The sequence below is a fragment of the Gavia stellata genome, chromosome 6 (assembly GCF_030936135.1).
Source record: "Gavia stellata isolate bGavSte3 chromosome 6, bGavSte3.hap2, whole genome shotgun sequence".
In the NCBI taxonomy this organism is placed as follows: Eukaryota; Metazoa; Chordata; class Aves; order Gaviiformes; family Gaviidae; genus Gavia; species Gavia stellata.
The window spans coordinates 40,425,952-40,445,390 of record NC_082599.1 but is presented as its reverse complement, the minus strand read 5'-3'; the positions used below and the strand labels follow the sequence as shown (position 1 = coordinate 40,445,390).

Sequence of the window (19,439 nt, the reverse complement as noted above, 5' to 3'; positions counted from 1 at the left end):
GGCAGTGATGGAGGAAGGAGAGGGGAATGAATACTTAATGGCATTTTTAATCACCAAGAGGTGTCCTGCAGCAATGGTTATACTGACAAACCCAGGAAAAATACAAAAACCAATTGTCTTTGTTTACTTATTTCGCTGAAGGGGGGAAAAGTTATACAAGAAAAACAATGTTTTCTGCTTTTTTTTGCTGCCCACTATGTGGCAAAGGCTTATATGAGCAAATATTTGCTATTATGGGCTAAAGTATTTTTCAAGGACATTTCCTGTGGCTGACAGTGGGCTGGCTGTTAGTAAGCAGTCTCCTCTCCTGCCAATGATCAGTCCACTTGAGTTTAGTTTTTCTTTCTTCTTTTTAATCCTGGTACGGTTGTTTTCAGCACAGCAGCAGTCAGAAATCACATGTGTTTATACCTCCATCATACATCCTGTGCTCTGCAGACAGCTTTGCCTTGTCTCTGGTGGCACAAAATCATTTTTTGCCTCCCTTGGAGGATGGGTTGTGTAACCCGACCACTGACAAACAATAGTAACTGTGGGTTTGAGTACTTAGAAGTAGAAAAAAAATGGTAGACAAGAATTTAATTTCCATATTTGCTAATAAGTAAATTTATTATTAGACTACTCACTAAGAAAAATTTTAAAACTTACACTCCATCCACACGCCACTTTTGTCTGTAACTCATTTATTTACCTTCTGAGTAGTTTCTGCCTGGATACCAGAAAAGAGGAGGGATGAAGAACAGTGGTAAGAAAGTCTCCCCAACGATTGGTTTTTTTTAAGACCTCCTTCAAATTGTTTTTCATGCTTAGCGCTGGAAAGACTGTTTTTTCCATCCCATTTCCCTCTTATGTGTGCAGGCACAGATAGGGCCACGAGGACCACACTGGCCCCAGGGTGGTGGTTAGCACCTCCATCCTCAATCGTCCCTGAGAGATGGAGGGGTGACGGGGCAAATGCAGAGCGCAGAGCTGCGCTGGGTGGGCTCTGACTCTGCCTAAGCACAGCTGCCTGAGAGCAGTGGCTCTGTCACAGCACCTTCGTAGGGTGCTATTGCCCAAGAGGATAGGACCTTTGGGAGAGGTAACGACTTCCATAGGTGCTGTGAGCGTCAGACTTCCCTACAGAGGTGGCAGGAGCTGATGCTTGGGCTGTAGCTTTCTGTAGTACTCCCTTCGGAATGGATAACTTCAGTCAGGATTGCCTCTCTCAGTTTTAGGTTTTTTATTGCCTCCCCCTGCCCTATTCACCCTTCCATTATCCCAAATAACTTGTAACAGTTCTTTAGGAAAAGAAACATTGGGTTGTGTTATTTCTTTAAAATCACATCCACGTTTCCTTGTTACACTAGCAATAAAATCCTGTCATACCAACCCTCTCCTTGTCCCAGCATGGCAACAGCATTTATTCTAAAAAGAAGTTCGCATTTGCTTTTGCAAAAGTTATCTTTCTTATCACCGCCTTGTTACTTCAAAACAGTAGAGCATTTTGTTTGCCTGACATATTTAAAAGGAGAATTTGGCAGGGGGGAGATGTCAAGAACCTGTTGACATTAAAGTTCTAGTTGCACTCACAGGTTCATAAATATTTCATCTTTTAGAGTAATTAGGTGTTCCAGACCGCCAGGCCTGCTCCATTGCTGAGAACCGAGATGAAATGATTATGTAGGAAACCTGGTGTGGTCTGTACAAGCTGCTGGCGGCATGCTAGCGTCTGCAGCCTGCCCATCTCTGGCTCGCTGCTACGGATGCTCTGTGTGCTGTTTTCCTCTCGTTCCCCAGTGCTCGCTTTTATCTGTCCTTGCTGGATTCTGGAAGTGGTCAAAGGACAACAGTGGTAAATGGACTTAGGAAATGGGACCTGCACAGCAGGTGCTCAAATAAATAGCCCAGGCGATGGACTGGGTGAGGATTAGGGTTGTCCTGGTGAGGAGAGGGGGATGGTGGGAGGAGAAGAAAAGGCGAAGGAGGGGGAGCATCCAACGGTGAGTTTCCTCAATTGTTATTAAACTCTGATACACAACTAAACAAAATATTGACTTACAAAAAATGTGGACCTGAGTCAGTTAAGCAGTACTTTAGGAACACTGTGAGTTTATGGTCTCAGATTAGTTGTGAAATACCACTTCCTTTCAAAAAGCTGTTTAAGTTGCTAGAAATGTGGAAAGCCATTTCTTTAGGTTGGCTACGTGTTTTGTCTGGGAAGCCTGAGAACACCCCAGTGTCATGCCTCAGGACTATTTGTATTTCACTTACTCTTAACATCTTGTGATTGGCAGCTGTGAAAGATTTCATGGCAAGTTAAGCCAGAAAAAGGAAGTAGACCTATTAGGCAGATTCAGTTTATGTTGTATGTAAAACAGATGCTTAATAACATTAAGAGTAGAATTGAGGCTCTCTTCTCTGCTACCTGAAATGCCATTAATAGATACCAAAGTGGACTGAATAGTGCATTTGCTGCTCTCATTCTCAGTCCAGTGGACAGAAGAAAGAGGACTGATACGCAGTGACTTTGCAGAGCATGGTTTTACAGATGCTCACCTAGGCTAAGTCTCCAGCATATTTTGTTCTTCCCTCCCTACAGGGCTTGCTCTCAGAAATCCTCCGAAAGGAAGAGGATCCCAAGACTGCCTCGCAGTCCTTACTGGTAAACCTTCGGGCTATGCAGAACTTCTTGCAGCTGCCAGAAGCCGAACGAGATCGAATTTACCAGGACGAAAGGGAAAGGAGCTTGAACGCAGCCTCTGCAATGGGCCCTGCACCTCTCATAAGCACACCGCCTAGCCGGCCTCCACAAGTAAACCACTCTCTCTGTCTTACACATTTGCTCGTTGTGCTTTCTCGCTGTCCTGCTGGGTGATACCTTTCCTAAAAAAAAAAAAAAGCTTTTACTGTTGCACTTTTTAAACACTCATAGAATCATTATTTGCAGTGCATATCACAAATTAAATTTAAGAAATAAAATGGATGATAGTAGCAATTTGTTACTACCTATTTTCTAGTTTTAAGATAAATTCTATCCCCCTACAGAGTTTTTTGCTCTTTTTACTAAGATGTGAGCTTTACTGGGCCTGGAACATTCTGGCTTTCAGCTGTCTTTTTTTTCCTACAATTCTCAAGTGTTGGTTTTAATGTTAGAGGTTCAAATAGGGATTTTGAAGAATTTGGACTCCCATTTTGGATGGAGTGGGAATGAAAGCAGACGTATGAGTACATCGTATTGTCTTAAAAAATATCTTCCAGAAAATGAACAGGTGAAACTAAAGGGATGGGGGAAAGAAGGCTGCATCCCAAAATGCCGGGCACATTTCCACCAGGTTGAGTTACTGACAACTGGATAACATAACAGACTTGCTATATCCATTGCTCTGAAAGACTGGGATATGTTCATTACAGCTTCATTTAGTATTTGTTCAAATGAAAATCCTATTGATTTCGGTAAAATCTAGTGGGACTATTGGTTTAACTCTCCCAAAATTATAAAGTTTGATAGAGTGGGATCCAGAAATTCAGTGGTGTAGTCCTTGTGTCTGTCAAGCAAACTCTGATGCTGGTTTTAGGGTACATGAGAAATACAGGTGTGAGCCACAGGGATGCATAGGATTTCCACAAAGAAGAAAAACAGTTGTGAATGAAACACTTCAAAAAAACACCGTACCTTTTCTGAAATACTCTGCATGGCTGTGGCTTAAAGTTGTACCTGTGCAAGGACAATACAAACTGATCTGCAGATATGTGGGAATCGTGCAGTATACGCAGTTCAGATTTGCTGTACAAAGCCAGGCTTTGGGACTGTGGGAATTTTGTGATGGTTGAGTATATAAACACAGAGCAGTTTTTTACTAACCAGGCTCACGCATGTGCCTATGACTATATTCTGTACCCACTCTGAATGCTATAAATTCCTTCAGGTTATTTTTTTAATTTTTCTGCAGCTAGTGGATGCTAAGGACCACACTGAAGTAACAAATAACAAAATTGTAGGAAAAGGGAGTACAGAAGATCACTTTGACCTGCTGCAGTACTTTTCACAAGAAGAGAAAAAATATTTAGCAGAAAGAACAGACTGTGCTAATGGTTTAGTTTTATTATCATTAACTGAGTTTAGTCTGTGAAATCCACTACAGATACTCCTCAAGATAAAGGATGAGAATCTATTTATGTGGTAATGCTGTAGTGGGAAATAGTTAAATATAGATAACTATGTTTAAAGTAACGTTTGTTTTAATATCTGTACCTGCTCCCACAGCCCAGGTAATTCAGAGCAAAGGCTAACCCTCCTTCTTAACTTATCTCTTTCTGCCAAGGTAATGTCTCACTCTGTCTCAAGTGGTCTTGGGCAATTTCACAGCTAAAGAACAGAGTTAATTACAGGACCTTCCAGAAGGAGTCGAGTCAGAGGTAGTCCTTGTATTGGTTTTAATTCAGACTTTAAACTGTATAAATCCCTTGCAGCCAGAAAGAAAGTGAGACTTACGGGTTTTCTGAACTGACAAACATACTGTAAGTCCAAATTTTGGGGTCAGAGGTGGGGGATCTACCTGTCTCTACTGTGCTCTTGTTCATAATTACATTTCATTTTTCTAGTGGGAGTCAGGACTATAGTTAACCTAATCATGACAGTTCAAAGTGGAAACAGCATACGGTTTTGTTTTGAGCCTCTTCAAAAGGAAAAGAGGTTAACAAGAAAAACCTTATAGACTAATGCTTGAGGTCTACAGAACAAAACAGTTATTTTTCTAGTTGTTATATTGTTCTCTGTCATTCAGCAAAACATACGCACTTTACCTAGTGGATGGACTGAGGAAGTAGAAACCTCTGAGTTGAGATTTTGTGCAACCTTTTTCCATGTTGCCAGAATTATCCACCTATAAACACGTGTAGCACTTGCCACCTACTACTAAATGTGAGCCCTAAATTTGCAAACTGAAATATCCGTGTTGGTAATGTAAGTACAATACTTAGTGCTAGAAATAATAATGAAATTATTCTAGTTGTTGCACTGGCAAGTATAACTTTACATATCATAGCAGAAATAAATTATAGTCAGGATACTGCAAAATTATTAATGCAAACTACTACTCTGATACCCCCCCCACATGTCCACAGTTTATTCAATAATTGATACTAAGGAAATAAAACTACTAGCATCCTTACTACTAAAATTATTATAAGCAGTTATTTTAAGTTCACTATACAGGAATACAGCATAATATTTTTCTAGCTTAGCTGTGAGCTTCTTGGATAACTATTGAAAGACAAAACAGACCGTTTATCCTGACAACAGAATTTACGCAAGAGCCAACATATATAATATTAAATCTTTAGACCAGTGTAACATTTGAAACAATTAAACTATGAAACCATGAAAAATGGGAGCTAATATGCCACACATGAAGGTTTATTTTGCAATTGCAAGTTATCAGTTTCGGAAGGATGTGAAAATAAACATCCTGAAAGGGATCTATTTTGCATTTTTGTGTTGCCAACTGGTGGCCAGACAGTAGAGCAGACTTAACCATTTAGCAGCTGAGCTTGTTCTGTGTGAATTTTGCATACTAGTGCATGCAAAAACAGAAAGCGTGACCTTGGAGGTCTGATAGGATAGTAGGAACTCACCAAGCATAAACCCTGGTGCCTGAGTTAGAAGAAACTGTGTTGAATTTATCTCATTTTTACAGTATTCTTACTAGTTGCTACTTGAGCTAATGTATCTGGATTGTTTCCAATTCTTTTTTTTAAATCCTTTAAGAAGCTCTTTGTCCTTCTTAGTTCTCCCTTTCTCTCTGACTTAAACAAAAATGCAAAATCTTACTTTTTTTAAAAAAAAAATTGAAATCATTAGCCTCTAACACATGAGCTTTTGGGATACGTGTATAGCCCTCTAAGCTGGTCAAGTTGTAAAAGTCTGCTACTATCTTCCACGCTGGTAGACTGAGCACAAGGAGATGGCGTACACAAGAATTTTTCCCTTGGATGTTGTTCATCTTGCCACCTCCTGGGGCAGAAGCCTGTCTATCAGGCTCTTTCCTGGGGCAGTGGAGTTTATAAATATTAGCATCTCCATCATGTAGGTACTGCATGGAGACAGAGTTTAACCTCTCTAACCTAGAAGGAAGAAAAAAAGGTCCTTTCTTGTTCTATTTCTTTTATTAATTTATATTTTTTTCCCCTCTTCAACACCTTCATCTTGCAGATCACACCACAGAGGTCTTTTCTGGGTATTCCTAAGTTAAGTTCAGAGGATGAGTCTATTACACAGTATGTGGGAATGAGAGGATGTGGGGATACTTCAGAGGACACTGAGTGTGGAACTACGTTCAGGGTAGATGGAGTTCCCCAGGGAGGTGCTAGGGATGGCCTCTCCCTCTCACTGGGGCAGTTCGGGGGGTGGAGGGAAGAGGGATCCCTACTCCTTAGTAAAACTTGGGGAGAGGATGGAGACAGGTGACCAAGTCACAGATTTTATTTTCAAAAGTATTCTGATTAAAGCTTGTTAGCCATCCTGCAGTTATGAACACTTTCTTCTCAGGACAAGTAATCTCCATTTCAGCAGAGCTGAGGAAGAAATCCTTCTCGCCACCCATATTCCCCAAAGAAAATTTGTGTTAACTCTTGGGGCCCATCATCATCCGGTGTAAAAACAGAGTATGTGTAACATCAAGAGCAGAATATATTTTTAACAAGGCAGTGTTTTAAGAAGTATCCACAAATCTTGCATGAATCATCGTTCTGGGTACTGAATTGACAAAAACCTTAATTTTCATAAATATAATCCTGGCCTCCCTCTGACTACAGATAAATTACAGTTCCTTCATGCTAAAACAATTTCATCTTGGGTCCCAGATACAGGATGTCACTCTCAAAAGACTAGTCTTGAGGAGGACACTGCTTTGCTGGTGTTTGAGGACCAGTGAACCCCCATTGCAAGGAACTTTGGGTAACACCAGCTCCCGTGAAACTTGACGGTGGAGCCCTGGAGTTTGAACACATGCACACACCATACGTTACCACCAGCAAAATTTTTATTTTTAAGTCTGCAAAATTTGAGATTTAGGTTGATAGTCTTTGTGCCAAGTTGCATTTTAATGAAAGTAAAAATGAACAAAATAACAAATGCAAACCTCCCCCCCGCCCCCAAAACCACCATGGAGGAGAGTTAATGGAAACCCTGACACTTAACTATAACTGCACTTCCAGACGCCACTGTAATAATAGAGTAGTAAACCTTGTCCTGATAAAAGCTGTTCTGAAAGCAACAGCATTTATTGTACCTCCTGTGCTATTTGCAGAGCAGAACCGAAAAGTAGTTTGTTTAGCCTGGAATGAACTACTTTATGAATTTTAATGTACGATGTAATATTAAAAGCTAAACCAGGATTAAAGAAGATTTTTGTTCCCAGGCTAAAACAATACTTATGAGAATGTGTTATAAAAGAGTTTTTGTTTCAGTTTTGATGGGGAAGAAATGAGCTTCCATGTTTGTGGATAACTCTTCAGATTGGTTATGCCTTCTATAACAACCTGTCCTTTGTTTAGGAAAATTGAATTAATCCAAAATTTCTTGCTACTGTAATCAGTCTTATTTGATGAGAAGATATATATGGGCAAGCCAGGAGAGGATGCATGTGTTTGGGTTTTTTTCCGTGTCTTTCTAAACAACTAAATTGATAGGTGATAGGAAGATGGCCAAACAAGTTTCTGATTCTCAGTGTGTTATGTTTGCAAAATAATGCTCCCCTGTTCAGTTAGTGTTTGCAAAATTTGGTTACTGTCAAAAAAAAAATTTAGCTGATATATGGTTTCTTTCCTAAACAGAAAATGTGGCTATAAGTGTGGGTGGGGTGAGAGGTTGTGCTTAAGTGTGGATGAGATGAGAAATTATGTTTTGTTTTGTTTTTCTCTCCAAAATGAATACTTTTTCCACCTCCTCTCCCAAGTCCTGAAGTTGCACTGTTGGGGGCTTTTTTTGTTTTCTGTTGGGGTTTTTTTTGAGGAGGAGGGTGTTTTTTCAACCCAGCTTCAAACAGCCTCTGTCTTGAACTCAATTCTAAATTCAACACAACAGCCTAGATGCTTGCTATGTATAAATTATGAAACAGTTTTATGTATGGATATTCTCCAAGAGGTTAATTAGCATTATTGCATGGAATTCATCAGACCAGAGCAGACCAATGGTCCATCTAGTCCAGCCACAGTCTATACCTGATCTTTCAAGAAAAATTGTTAAGAGGCGGGAAGAATTTTTATACTTGGCCAGTGATGTAAATGGGAGGGGGAGAGGATATGGCTGTGAACAACATCTCTTGACAATCCCCAAACTCATCATTTTATGAGTTTAAGACTTTCATTCTACTGAAGCTCTTTGGGCTGATATGGCATTTTGATGCAGATATTAGTGTTTTCTGTTCACTTCCTAATTCAGTATCAACAGAAAGCAATAAGGCAATAGGAGTCGTCTTTTTTTTTTTTAACCTCAGTGACATATTAGATGCTGTTGAGTTTGTTGTACCTGTGTAAAGATAGATGTGATTTACCAACCAGAATGAGTATTTTCAGTAATTCCCCTGGGTTAAGTGCGTATCCATATTAAATTGTGCATTGAAAAGTGTGGACCAAGATGCACAATTTAAATTATGTCTCCAGCGTGATGTGTGAATCTTGGTTTTTGATGATCTGGGTGTTCACAGCTCAGTTAAGTGGTCTATGAAGTGCTGCTACAACATGAAGCTGTCTTTTGAAGCTGAGTAGCAATCAAAAAGGCAGTGTGCTTACAGAAAAGAGGCATTTCGATCAGGATCACAAGAGCAAAGTATTTCCTTCCCAACAGATACCGTGGACTTCTGTATCCTAGCTGAATGCCCTTGTTTTCTCATCCTCCCCTCAGGACCCTCAAAGATTAGTTACAAGTTAGAAATATTTATTTGGGAAGGACTGAAATAACTGCCAAAATTTAAACCCAAGGTCCAAGAAGGTAGGTTGACAAAGCCATCTCTTTTGCATTTTCTAATTTAGCTTAGCCTGATTTTCACATGCAAGCAGAGAAGCCTGTCTCCAGCTGTATATTTAACATCCCCATTGGTTGTCAGTTACCTTTTAGTGAATCCTTTTCATTTAAAGGTTATAAAATTGCCACTGATTTTGTAACTTTCAGATGATTTCCCTGTATGGTGTTCAGGAGATGCACCTGCTCTTGCGGCCCCATGCTGATTTGCCCAGTGTGAGGCATGCGTTTTCCTGCTCTGCAGTGGGAAGAAGGGAGGTTGGTGGTGCTGCTCCTCATGCTGCCCGCTGCCAGGTGCCTCAAATGTTTCTGAGCAGCCGTCAGCCCAGGCTTGGCCATCCTCTACTGCGGTGCCGCCTGTAAAATGTCACACTGCAGAAAAGGAAACGCCTCACTCTCCAGGTCACAGCTGCAAAGTACCAGTTGTTTTCAGATGAAAGCAAATCACATGATAAACTGTATACCACATTCTGGGATTTTTCTGCATTTCCCTTTTCATTTAGGACTCCTGTTTGCAGACACCAGAAAGTGCTAATGCCTGCCAGAAGGAGGCAGGTGGAAGTGTGTGTGGACGCCTTGTTCTTGCTGGGGTTTCGCCCGTTGCAGCTAATGGGCATGTGTTAGCACAGCTCCTGAAAAGCCTGATAGACAAATCAGGCTCAGCAAAAGTGGCATACTCTCCTAGGTTCCGGGCTAGATTATTTTATCTTGAAAGCACTACGGAGGATAATTAACACAAATTGAGCGTGACATTTCTAGGAAAAAATGGACTGATGATTTGCCTAAGTACGTCTCTCACCCAAACCCTTTGACTCTCGTATCGTGGGACCTGTGACATATGAAAGATCATAGAGAGTGAGATTAGAAGATGAATTATCATGTTGTCATGATTTCCCTTTGAACCTCAAGGGACTTTAGAGCACAGGAAGATGCTGACTTGCATTGGATTAAACTGATAGTGAAAGTGTGGTTTTAGACACATACTTAAGAGTAGGCTGAATCACCCTCTGGAAGTGCCAAGCTCTGTCCATTAGATTTAGAGGTAGCCTGAATGACTGACTTAGACTAGATGTGTAACTTCTGAATGGCTAAATTAATTCAGCTCTCGGCAAACTCAGTATGAACCAGTAGATTTGAATCAAAATCTAAAGGTTTGATTTTGCATCATCACCTTGTGGGTTCTTGGCAGAAATCCAGTCTTTCCTGTCCTCTGGTCCACTTTAGGATTAGCGGTCCATTAGGTCCACTAATCTTGGGCAAGCATTGCAAGAGTAGCTGCTAAAGAAAGACGTTATCCTTAACTATTGAGAATATTGTAGGATAAGCTGAGTACCTGCTGATTTTTTTGTACCTCTCAACTGATATTGCAGAAACTGCACTGTAACCTTGGTGGGATGATTCTTGGTGTTGAAACATCGCTTCTATCGTTTCCAGAGGATGAAGGAAAGGATAGTCTTCTACACATCATGTCACTACTGATGTATTTTTTGTTGTTTTCCTTAACGCTGCAGATGCAGCATAGAGGTGGTAGTGTAATCATTCTCTCTTGTCTTCATGTTTGTTTTTTTTTAACCTGGACTGCAAGAAGAATAACTATTTCATGTATGTAAGTGAAATACAGCTAGAATTAATAGTTTTAAGAAAGCCCTATCTTGATTTCATAAATGAGTGGTTAAAATATGCATTATTCTAAATTATCACTTTCTTAAAAACAGCTTAAGAATTAAATTGATAAGATAATATTTTAAAAAGTTAAGTCTAAAGCTACAACTTTTCTACATTATCATGCATTTGAGTGTACTGGACATAAGGCACGAATCAAGATATATCTGTCAGGTTTCTGTTTCATTAGAGATTCTTTTATGCTGCACTTACTTACAATTTTCACTTAATTTGCTTGGGGCAAAGAAATCATGTAAGGATTCACAAGTCTTTACAAGACTGACAGATTTCCACCTAATTTGTTTTATGACATTGAAATTCACAATGGTCAGTTAATGATAACTCATATTTCAGATGCACTCACCTGTTACAATATGCTGAATTTTCTTGTTTCCCAGTTGCCTGAACCACGGATAACTTATAATGTTAAGTCTCTGAAAAGCTGAAAGAGTATCAGAGCAAGATTGAATAAAAGGAATGAAATGGAAAGGGGAACTACTTGGGGAGGGAAAGAAAGGAAAATAACTTTTTCATAATGAAAAATGTCTCATAAAATGTATTTTCTAGGTCAAAACTGCTACTATTGCTACAGAGAGGAATGGAAAAACAGAAAATAATTCCATGAACATTAATGCTTCCATTTACGATGAGATTCAGCAGGAAATGAAGAGAGCTAAGGTGTCTCAAGCACTGTTTGCAAAGGTTGCGGCAACCAAAAGCCAGGTAAAGTTGCCAGAGCGCAACAGCCTCCCTGTCCTGTGTGATTATTTCCACCCCACCCCCCAGACCCCGGTTTTGATCTGTTTCTGTGTGAGTTACAATGAAGGGCCGGTTAGCACACCAGCCCAGTAGCACAACTCGTAGCTCCTTGCTGAGTCCAAAGGTAACCTCTGGTTACCCTTGATCGGGCAGGGTTGAGAAGTGGCTTCCTGAGACGCACCCCTCCCTCTTCCTCGCCGGTGAGATGCCTTTGCTGTGCGCCTGTGGGTCTTGCATGGCTCAGAAAGCATCAGGTTCATCAGTTCTTAGTTGGCATGGACGTGGCAAAAGCTGTGGGTGAGCTCTATGTATTGCTGCCGAACTCATCTCGAGGCTTTGGTGTTCTGCAATTACGTGCACTGTAACGAGGAACGCTGGGGTTCTGGTTTTTGCAAAAATATTTAGTCAGACCCACTGGTGAGGCTGTGCACGGGAGGTGCGGCATCACCGTCCACATCAAAAACAAAACAAAAAACCACCAACAAATTATGGCTATACAAGTTACATCTGAGAAAACGTGTATGATCTTTGTGGAACACGATGGCTGCTTGGTTACCTGTGTGGGTGCATACGTATATATTATATATTCAGTTTTTAGCCTTTGTTGTGTGGTTTCCTATTCTGTTTTCTTCAGCTGAAGAATTTCTGTCAAGTTTAGTGGCAAGAGGGGGAAATCAATAAGCACTTGTTGGGTGGGATTATCATAAGTGACATGTCTTCTGAGAAAGATCACCGGAGTATGCAAAAGCATTGATGTAAGTGAGAATATACTCAAGAAGTAAGCAAAGGAAAAACATATAGAAAAATGGGAAAGACTAGAACCACAGTTATACCAACACTTGAAAGCAATGGTAAAGGCACCAGTGCTTGCAATGTTGAATTTTCATGTTAGATTAAAAGTTAAGTCCACTTAGTCACTATTCCTTTACTTTTCTAAAATTGCTTCATAGAAAAATACAGCATCTTCCAGGGAAAGCTTATAATGATCAGTTAGACCAATGTTTCTTGGGCCGTCAGCATTTTAGTGCTGGTTTTCTTTTTAACAGTCTTTAACTTTTGACTTCTGTGTTGTTCACATTTTGGAGTTTACTCCATTTCATTGCGTAGAAAGGATGTTGTCTCTTAAGTTATATGCTGTAGGAAGCATTTAAGGGATATTTTGGAAATGTTATATCAAAATGATTAAACTCAAGCTGTGGACTGTAAAAATTATAGCTTTATAGGCCACATGCCTGCCTACCCTTCAATCACTGTCAAAGTGATAATTTTTACAATAATATGTTTCTTTTATTGTGGGATTCTAAACACCAAGTGCTGTTTAAACATTAAGCTGAATTGTTTATGTTAGTGCTGTACTCAGTGTGTCATACATCAGGCCACTATAATCTCCCATGGAATGTAAAAATTCTGTCATGAATCATGGCTTGTATATCAGAAATTACTGTAATTTTGATTGGAAATTACAGGGCTCTTGAAATGTTTCTAATTATGATAGAATGTTACAGCAGCTTCCAACCTGTGTGCTCCTCAGATGTCTTTATTTACATGTCAAGACTCGGGGTTAGAGAACTGTCCGTTTTCTACACCTTTCTCTTTCCATTGCAGTTCTCCGCAAAACTAAGGTATTGAAGCCAGTCTATCGGTCCACGTAATTTTGATCTGATCCGATTTGTGTGACAGTATATTTATTTAAGTGCGCAGTCTTAAAATTTCTAGGTAGGATAGCACTTCCAATGCTGACTTGAAAAGGGACAGGTAATCAAAGTGAAGCCCAAAAGCTTCCAGAGGATGCAATGCGGTTTTATTAGAGTATTGGTATAAGATTTAGATTCGTGCACAAACTTTGCTACCAAGTATGGAAAACAAACAACACCAAACACGTAGTTCTTTTCCCTTTTATTGTGGAGATTATGCCTGTATTCTCAGAGGTTATTTTTCTCCCCAGTTTAAGCAATGCACTGTTAATTTATGTGTTAAACAAGCTTTCAGGTCTGTAGTTAGCCAAAGTGCCATTTGTAGTAGAAAGCTGCTTCACAGAAGTAACCTCTTAGGTAAACTGGATGTGTTGGGTCTTCTCTAACCAGTTGACTACTAGTCAGCCAATTAATAAGCTTTAATTATGTAGCGAAGCTACATATATTAAAGGAGATATCTGTATTGTAAAAAATTCTGTATTGGAGCTTGTCAACGGTACATAGAAATATTTCTTTGGTCAAAGAAGTCTCCCTTGCACAAAAACATATTCTTCAAACATATTCTTCAAGAGAATCTTTCTTGAGAGAGATCCATTGTTGTTTTTTTTAATTTGGGGATACTGTTTTCCTGCTCAGAACTGGAAATCATGGGATAATCACTTCCAGTTACAGTGAAAAGTCTGGAGGACACACATTAGAAAATGATGCGTTGGTTAACAGTTTTGTTTTTAAAATCACTAAAATTGAACATTGCTGCTCTTGTCTTATTGTGCATATAAAAACTTGATTAAATCCTGAGTGTAGTCTGGAGTTATGGCATAAAACAGTATGTGACCTAAACCAGCTCAGCCAGTGGACAAAGATAGTTGTTTGCTGGAGGGCCTTTTTATTTTATTTTTTTTAAGGAACTGATTTGGGTCAACATTAGATTGGATGTCTAAGCAGCCAGCATCTGCAAGGTGGCTCAGCTTGCCTGAGCCAGGAGGCTGCAGATAATGTTCTGCTGACTAGAGGACTTTGTACAGAAGAGCTATTAAATGATGTGCTACAGAAGTTTCTATTTAGGTAGCGCCGAGGTAAAAAACGAGCATCTTCCCTTGCACTGTGTTAGTGTGTTTGGCAAGAGTTACCTGTTTGTCAGAGGATGGCATATGGACCTGATGCTCAACAAACCAGCTGGCTACAGGGGCTTGGTGCAGCAAAGGTCATAGCGCAGGGCAAGGAAGGGGTGACGCCAGCAGGAAGAGATTGCAGTGATATTAGTGAGACCGTGCTCTGGCTTAGGTGAGTGATGATTTGTGTACTTGTAGTTTCACAGTGCACTTTGCTGACGGCTTGTTGGCTTTCCCAAAGAAAAGGGACTGTCTGGCACATGGGTTTGAACAAGTCTGAGGGCTTAGCTAGAAAATTCCTTCAAATGTATGCATTCTGTATATTTTAAAAATTTCTGTATTTTTAAGGATCAATATATTATCTGCAGAATAAATTCAAATTCTGTTAAATTCAAAAAATATCTTTTAAGAGTTACTATGGTTATACTGAGGAACTGAGGAAGATACTGTAATTCAAATTGCTTCAATACATCATATCTTTGGGGAGTTTTAGAATTGTAATTGGCAAAACACCTATCGTCAGTATTTAAAATCTTCCATTTTTATTGCGACTTGTCTGCCTAATAGGTCTACGTATTTTTTTTGGTTAGGTTATGTTGAAAAGAGAGCTGTAGAAAAATACATGCAAACAGAAGACAGAAAGGTTTACTGGGTGCATTATGTCTGCTCTGAGGCTGTTGGGTTTTAGTGGTAGAATGGCAATAATAACAATATTATTTACTAAAATTTAATCAGCACACCTGAATAAGTCAAAATGAAAAGAATCCACACGTATATAAATTTGTGTGGTATGCATTACTTTTACAATTTAATCATATTGGGTTTTTATTAAATTTATAACCTGACAGTCTGATTCAAGTAATTATGAAAGCACATTCTTAATTTTGTTTTTTCAAACAAAAAAAAGTTGATTTGTGTAATGATCATTAAGTCGTCATGGTTCAGTAACTGTGCATTGGTTACAAAGTTTTCATGTGGAAGCCAGGGATGAGTTTTTTCCTTGATGGTGACAGATGCTGAAATCTAATTTTATTCCATAAAACCAAACAAACTAACAAACAAAAAAACCCCAAACCTAAGAGCCCCGAGAGATAAGGCAAGTAGAGACTTGTAGTGTTCCTGTATGTTTGCTGTGTTTTGAGAAGTTACATTTATGTTAATGGCTTATCCTGAAAAGCTGCGGCCTGCACATGCCGGTGTGAAGTAGGGAAGAAAGCAAAACTTTGCTGAAAATCAGCTGACATTGCTAAAGCTTTCTTAAGTTTAGGAAATTACAGTTTGCAAAAACTGAAGTAATATCAAATTCTGTACCCCTGAGAGTCCCGTGTGCTACAGTGTAAGGCTGTTAGCCTGCATTATTATACCTAAATAAGTTTAAGTAGAATAAATAGGTAAAATCGATACTTTTCTGCAGCGTCAATCCTGCCAATTGCTGTGTATGGCCAGGTAGGTGCTGAACACCCTCCCTTTTCACTGAATAAAAATGCGTGAATATTGAAGGTGAGACACTTGGCTCTCGCAGAATCCTGCTCTGATTTTCATTTTAGAATAAAACTAATGGAGTACTACCCATACCTCCAGAAACCTCACCTAATTTTGGAGAGTTTTGACCCGTTACTTCTGAGCTGTTGCACCGTGTTGCCCAATTTCCTGTCCTTCTGTCCCCGTCTTTCACTTCGGTTAGGCAGTTAGCTCCTTGGAAATGAGTAGTTTCACATGCAAACCATAGAGGTAAAATCTGTGGTTCAGACCATGCTAGAGACTCCATCCTAAGCCATCACGCAGGTATTTTGTGCAGCGGTATTTTATTAGAAGTGTTTGACTTTTTGCCTTAGTATGCACCTGGAGCATCCTCCTCCAAAACACTGCCTGGGGAGGCACAGCAGGTAGGTGTTAGGCAGAGCATCTAACACTTGTGAGTAGATGGGAAGGAGTTTAAATGGGGAGGGAATACTAAACATTGGCACTAAAATTGCTTTTGGCATGCAGATACCATGCTTTTCCTGACATAAATATTTTCAGAATAGGCCATTAGAGTTCAGGTATATAAAACCCTGCTTTTACTGGAAATTTTAATGTTGTAGTAAACCCAGAGATTTATAGTGAAAAATTGATGTCTGTTATCTCACTTTTATCTTTTTAACCAGAAGTTTTATAAATGCTATATCTTTGATCTGGCTTTTCCATCTAGAGACTAAGCTATATACTCTAATAGGAAAGTCATTTTTAAACAGTTTCCCACACTGAACAAGCACGGTATTGTGGATCTGGCACGAAGATGTAACATGCCATTACCGCAGATATAGAACGAGCTATTCAACTATTTTCCAGCGGAAGGAAAAAAAACCTTTTTATCACGAAGAGTAACCCCTTGATAACAATGTGGCTTTAAGAGGGAGGTCTTGAAATTTATTTCCAAAGCTGTTTCCTCAGGCTGCTGCACCTTGGGCTGCCCCGGCAGGGTCCAGCCTGGGAGGCAGGAGGGTCTCCGTCCTTCGCCCCGTCAGTCTGCTTCTCTGCCAAGTCGTCTCCCGCCTTTGTCTCCCTCAGAGCAGCCGAGTCACTTCCTGGGTTTAAATCTTGGCTTAAAAACCTTCTTTCCCGCCCCCCCCCCCCCCGCCTTGGCGTACAATGGATTCTCTGTAGAGCTGGGAGGGATACTGCACCGGGAGACGCGAGGTGGAAACAAAATGTGCTCTGAGGTCTGCCGTCGTTTCATGGGTCCACCTGGAAATAAACCCTTGCCCTCGTGGGAAGGCGAGGTATGGTAGTTAGAAAACATTAGCTGCAGAAGTACACCACGTAACAGCCTCTATTTTTTTAATTTAATTTTATTTTTTTATTTTATTTTCTCCCCCCTCTGCTACCCGGGGGTGATTGCTCTGGCAGTTGAAGAAGTGCCATGAGCAGCAGGAGTCGGGACGGGATCAGGTGTCAGTGGGGATGGGAGAGGAAGAGTGTGAAGTGAGAAAGCAAGATGGGCTTCTGCACGCGATCAAGAATTGCCCCATAAAGCGGCGTGTCATTCAGTGAAACTGTGAAACTTGGCAGATAGAGCTGATTTGTTTCTTTCACAAAATATCGTGTTGCGGAGTCATAGTGTGTTCTCTCTCGCCAGGGTTGGAGGGAAGGAGATTTTCGTGTTTCTATTGCAGGAACAAAATGAACACTTAGAGCACTCCAGGTCCTTCCTCTGCCCCACGTCTTAATTTCTTTTATGACAGCTTTTTGCAGAAATAAAGTCTAAAGCTTCAGGAAATTTCCTTAGGAATTTTTTAAAAATTCTTTCTCAGAAAGGGGGTAGAAAAATTGAGTTCAGTTAACTCACTTATCACTCTGTCTGGGTAGACCTGGAGAAGGGCCAGCATTGATCCTGGACATATCCCACATTACTGGTATGACCTTGGTGGAGTGGGTTGACTTTAGTGAGTCTTGGGTTCCTGCTAGTAAAAAGTAGAGAGCAACTTCTTGAATCAACAAAGATGCACTGAAGAGAAACTGCCTTAAAATCTCCGAGGTGGTTCATATCGGTGTGCAATTGCCCACGGAAATCTGCATAGAGGGGAAAAAAAGGCATTAAAGCCTAAAATAGTTCAAGCCGAAGAAAAAGGTACAGAATGGAAAATACTTAACTGGTAAGAGGATTATATTGACCTCTTCAAACAGCTCCTTGGGGCCAGGCAGCCCTTTCGACACGTAAGGGAAAGGCTAGATTTGTTGACACACCGATGAAAAAGCGTGCTTTACACGTGGGGTCAAATCGGCTCCTGCTAGAGGTTCCCAGCCAGGCGGGTGGCAGCGGGAGCTGTTCAAGTGCCGCTTACAGTCTGCGTAGAGGCCATTTAAAGAACTGGTAGCAGCTTCAGGAGACGCTGTATATTTGAGCCCTAAGGAGAGCTTCCCTGGAGGGATGCGATGCACACCTGCCCTGCGTTTGTCGGGAGTTAGTGCTTAACGCCTTCACGGCCTCAGCCTGCAGCCCCTGCCTGGGAGGCGCTGGGGCTGGGACCGCTGGAGCGCCTGGCAGGATGCGGCCCCGCAGGTGGCCAGAAACAGCAAAGGGGGGGTTCTTGGTTAGGTGGTTTTTGTCTGGTGGAAGGAGCACGAATGCGTGGGAGAAGCTAGGAGAAGTACAAGTTTAAGTCATTAAATGTACAAATGAAAAAAGAGAGCCAAGTAGAGAAAGCTCTTTACAAAATACAAAATGCTGTTAAAGCAGCAAGACGGCACAACATAAGGAATGTTTGGTACATGTTATTGAAACTGAAAAATCAGAGTATGGAATGAATTATAATTTAGCATAATCCATAATTTTACAGTTTTCATTTTGAATTATTTATCTTATATGATTTGATTAAAGATAAAACTGGCTGACAAGATCTTGAACATCTCTGCATGTCTTAATGACAAATGAAAAAAGTCCTCATTATAACTTCACCGTTTTAAAATTTTTATTTGTATTGTTTCTATATAGCTCCCTTTTATTTTTAAAGCATGTTTCAGATACGCACTGTGTACACGCGATTCCCTAACCCATCAGGCTTCAGTGTTGCCTCAGTACCTCTGATTCAGTAAATCAGATCATAGGCAGCATGCTGTCATATAATAAGGTGTCTGATCCTTATTACCAGTTTGTTGATGCACAGACTCCTTCAAATTGACCATTGCAACACATGGTTTCCCCTGAAACTAGCTGTGATAATTAGCGTGGCTCTAATGAGACAGAATGTCACTGATCTTGTGCTGAACTGTCGAGTATCGACGCTACGGATGGGAACTGTCAAAGCTTGCCATCTGTGACAGAGCTTGGCATATTCCATTTGCAAGGTAGAGCATGCTCAATAGACTGTTTTTAAACAAATGGTCCATTTCTTGATTAGGGCTCTGTGTTCTGTTACCGTGGAAGACTTTATATCATAGTTAAACTTTTCTCTTTTTTTCCCTTTTTTTTGCTGGGGTAAGCTTGTTAGGAAATGGAAACGTTGCTAATTCTCAAACCGGTGCCTTCAGTCTTCTGTTAGCTTTTTGGGGAGAGGCGGGGGCTTGCTGATCATGTATTAATTCTTCTTCCTTCCCCCAGTTATCTTAACATAGTTTTTCTAAGGCTAGCACTTCCACAAGGCTTTTATCTGATTTTTTTTAAGCAGAGAGGGATAGGGACGGTGTAGTTTTGAAGGACAGAGGACCAAAAATTAAAAAGTCTTAGATGAC

General features: G+C 40.4%; 1 protein-coding gene across 2 annotated transcripts in view; it reads left to right on the top strand.

Annotated features, from left to right (window-relative positions):
• Positions 1 to 19,439, top strand: part of SATB1 (SATB homeobox 1) — a 70,338-nt gene that overhangs the window by 33,027 nt on the left and 17,872 nt on the right. For both annotated transcript variants that reach the window (XM_059818902.1, XM_059818903.1), the window contains exons 7-8: positions 2,582 to 2,794; positions 11,231 to 11,386. In XM_059818902.1, the coding sequence (XP_059674885.1) occupies positions 2,582 to 2,794; positions 11,231 to 11,386 (369 nt within the window). The remainder of the gene's footprint in view (positions 1 to 2,581; positions 2,795 to 11,230; positions 11,387 to 19,439) is intronic.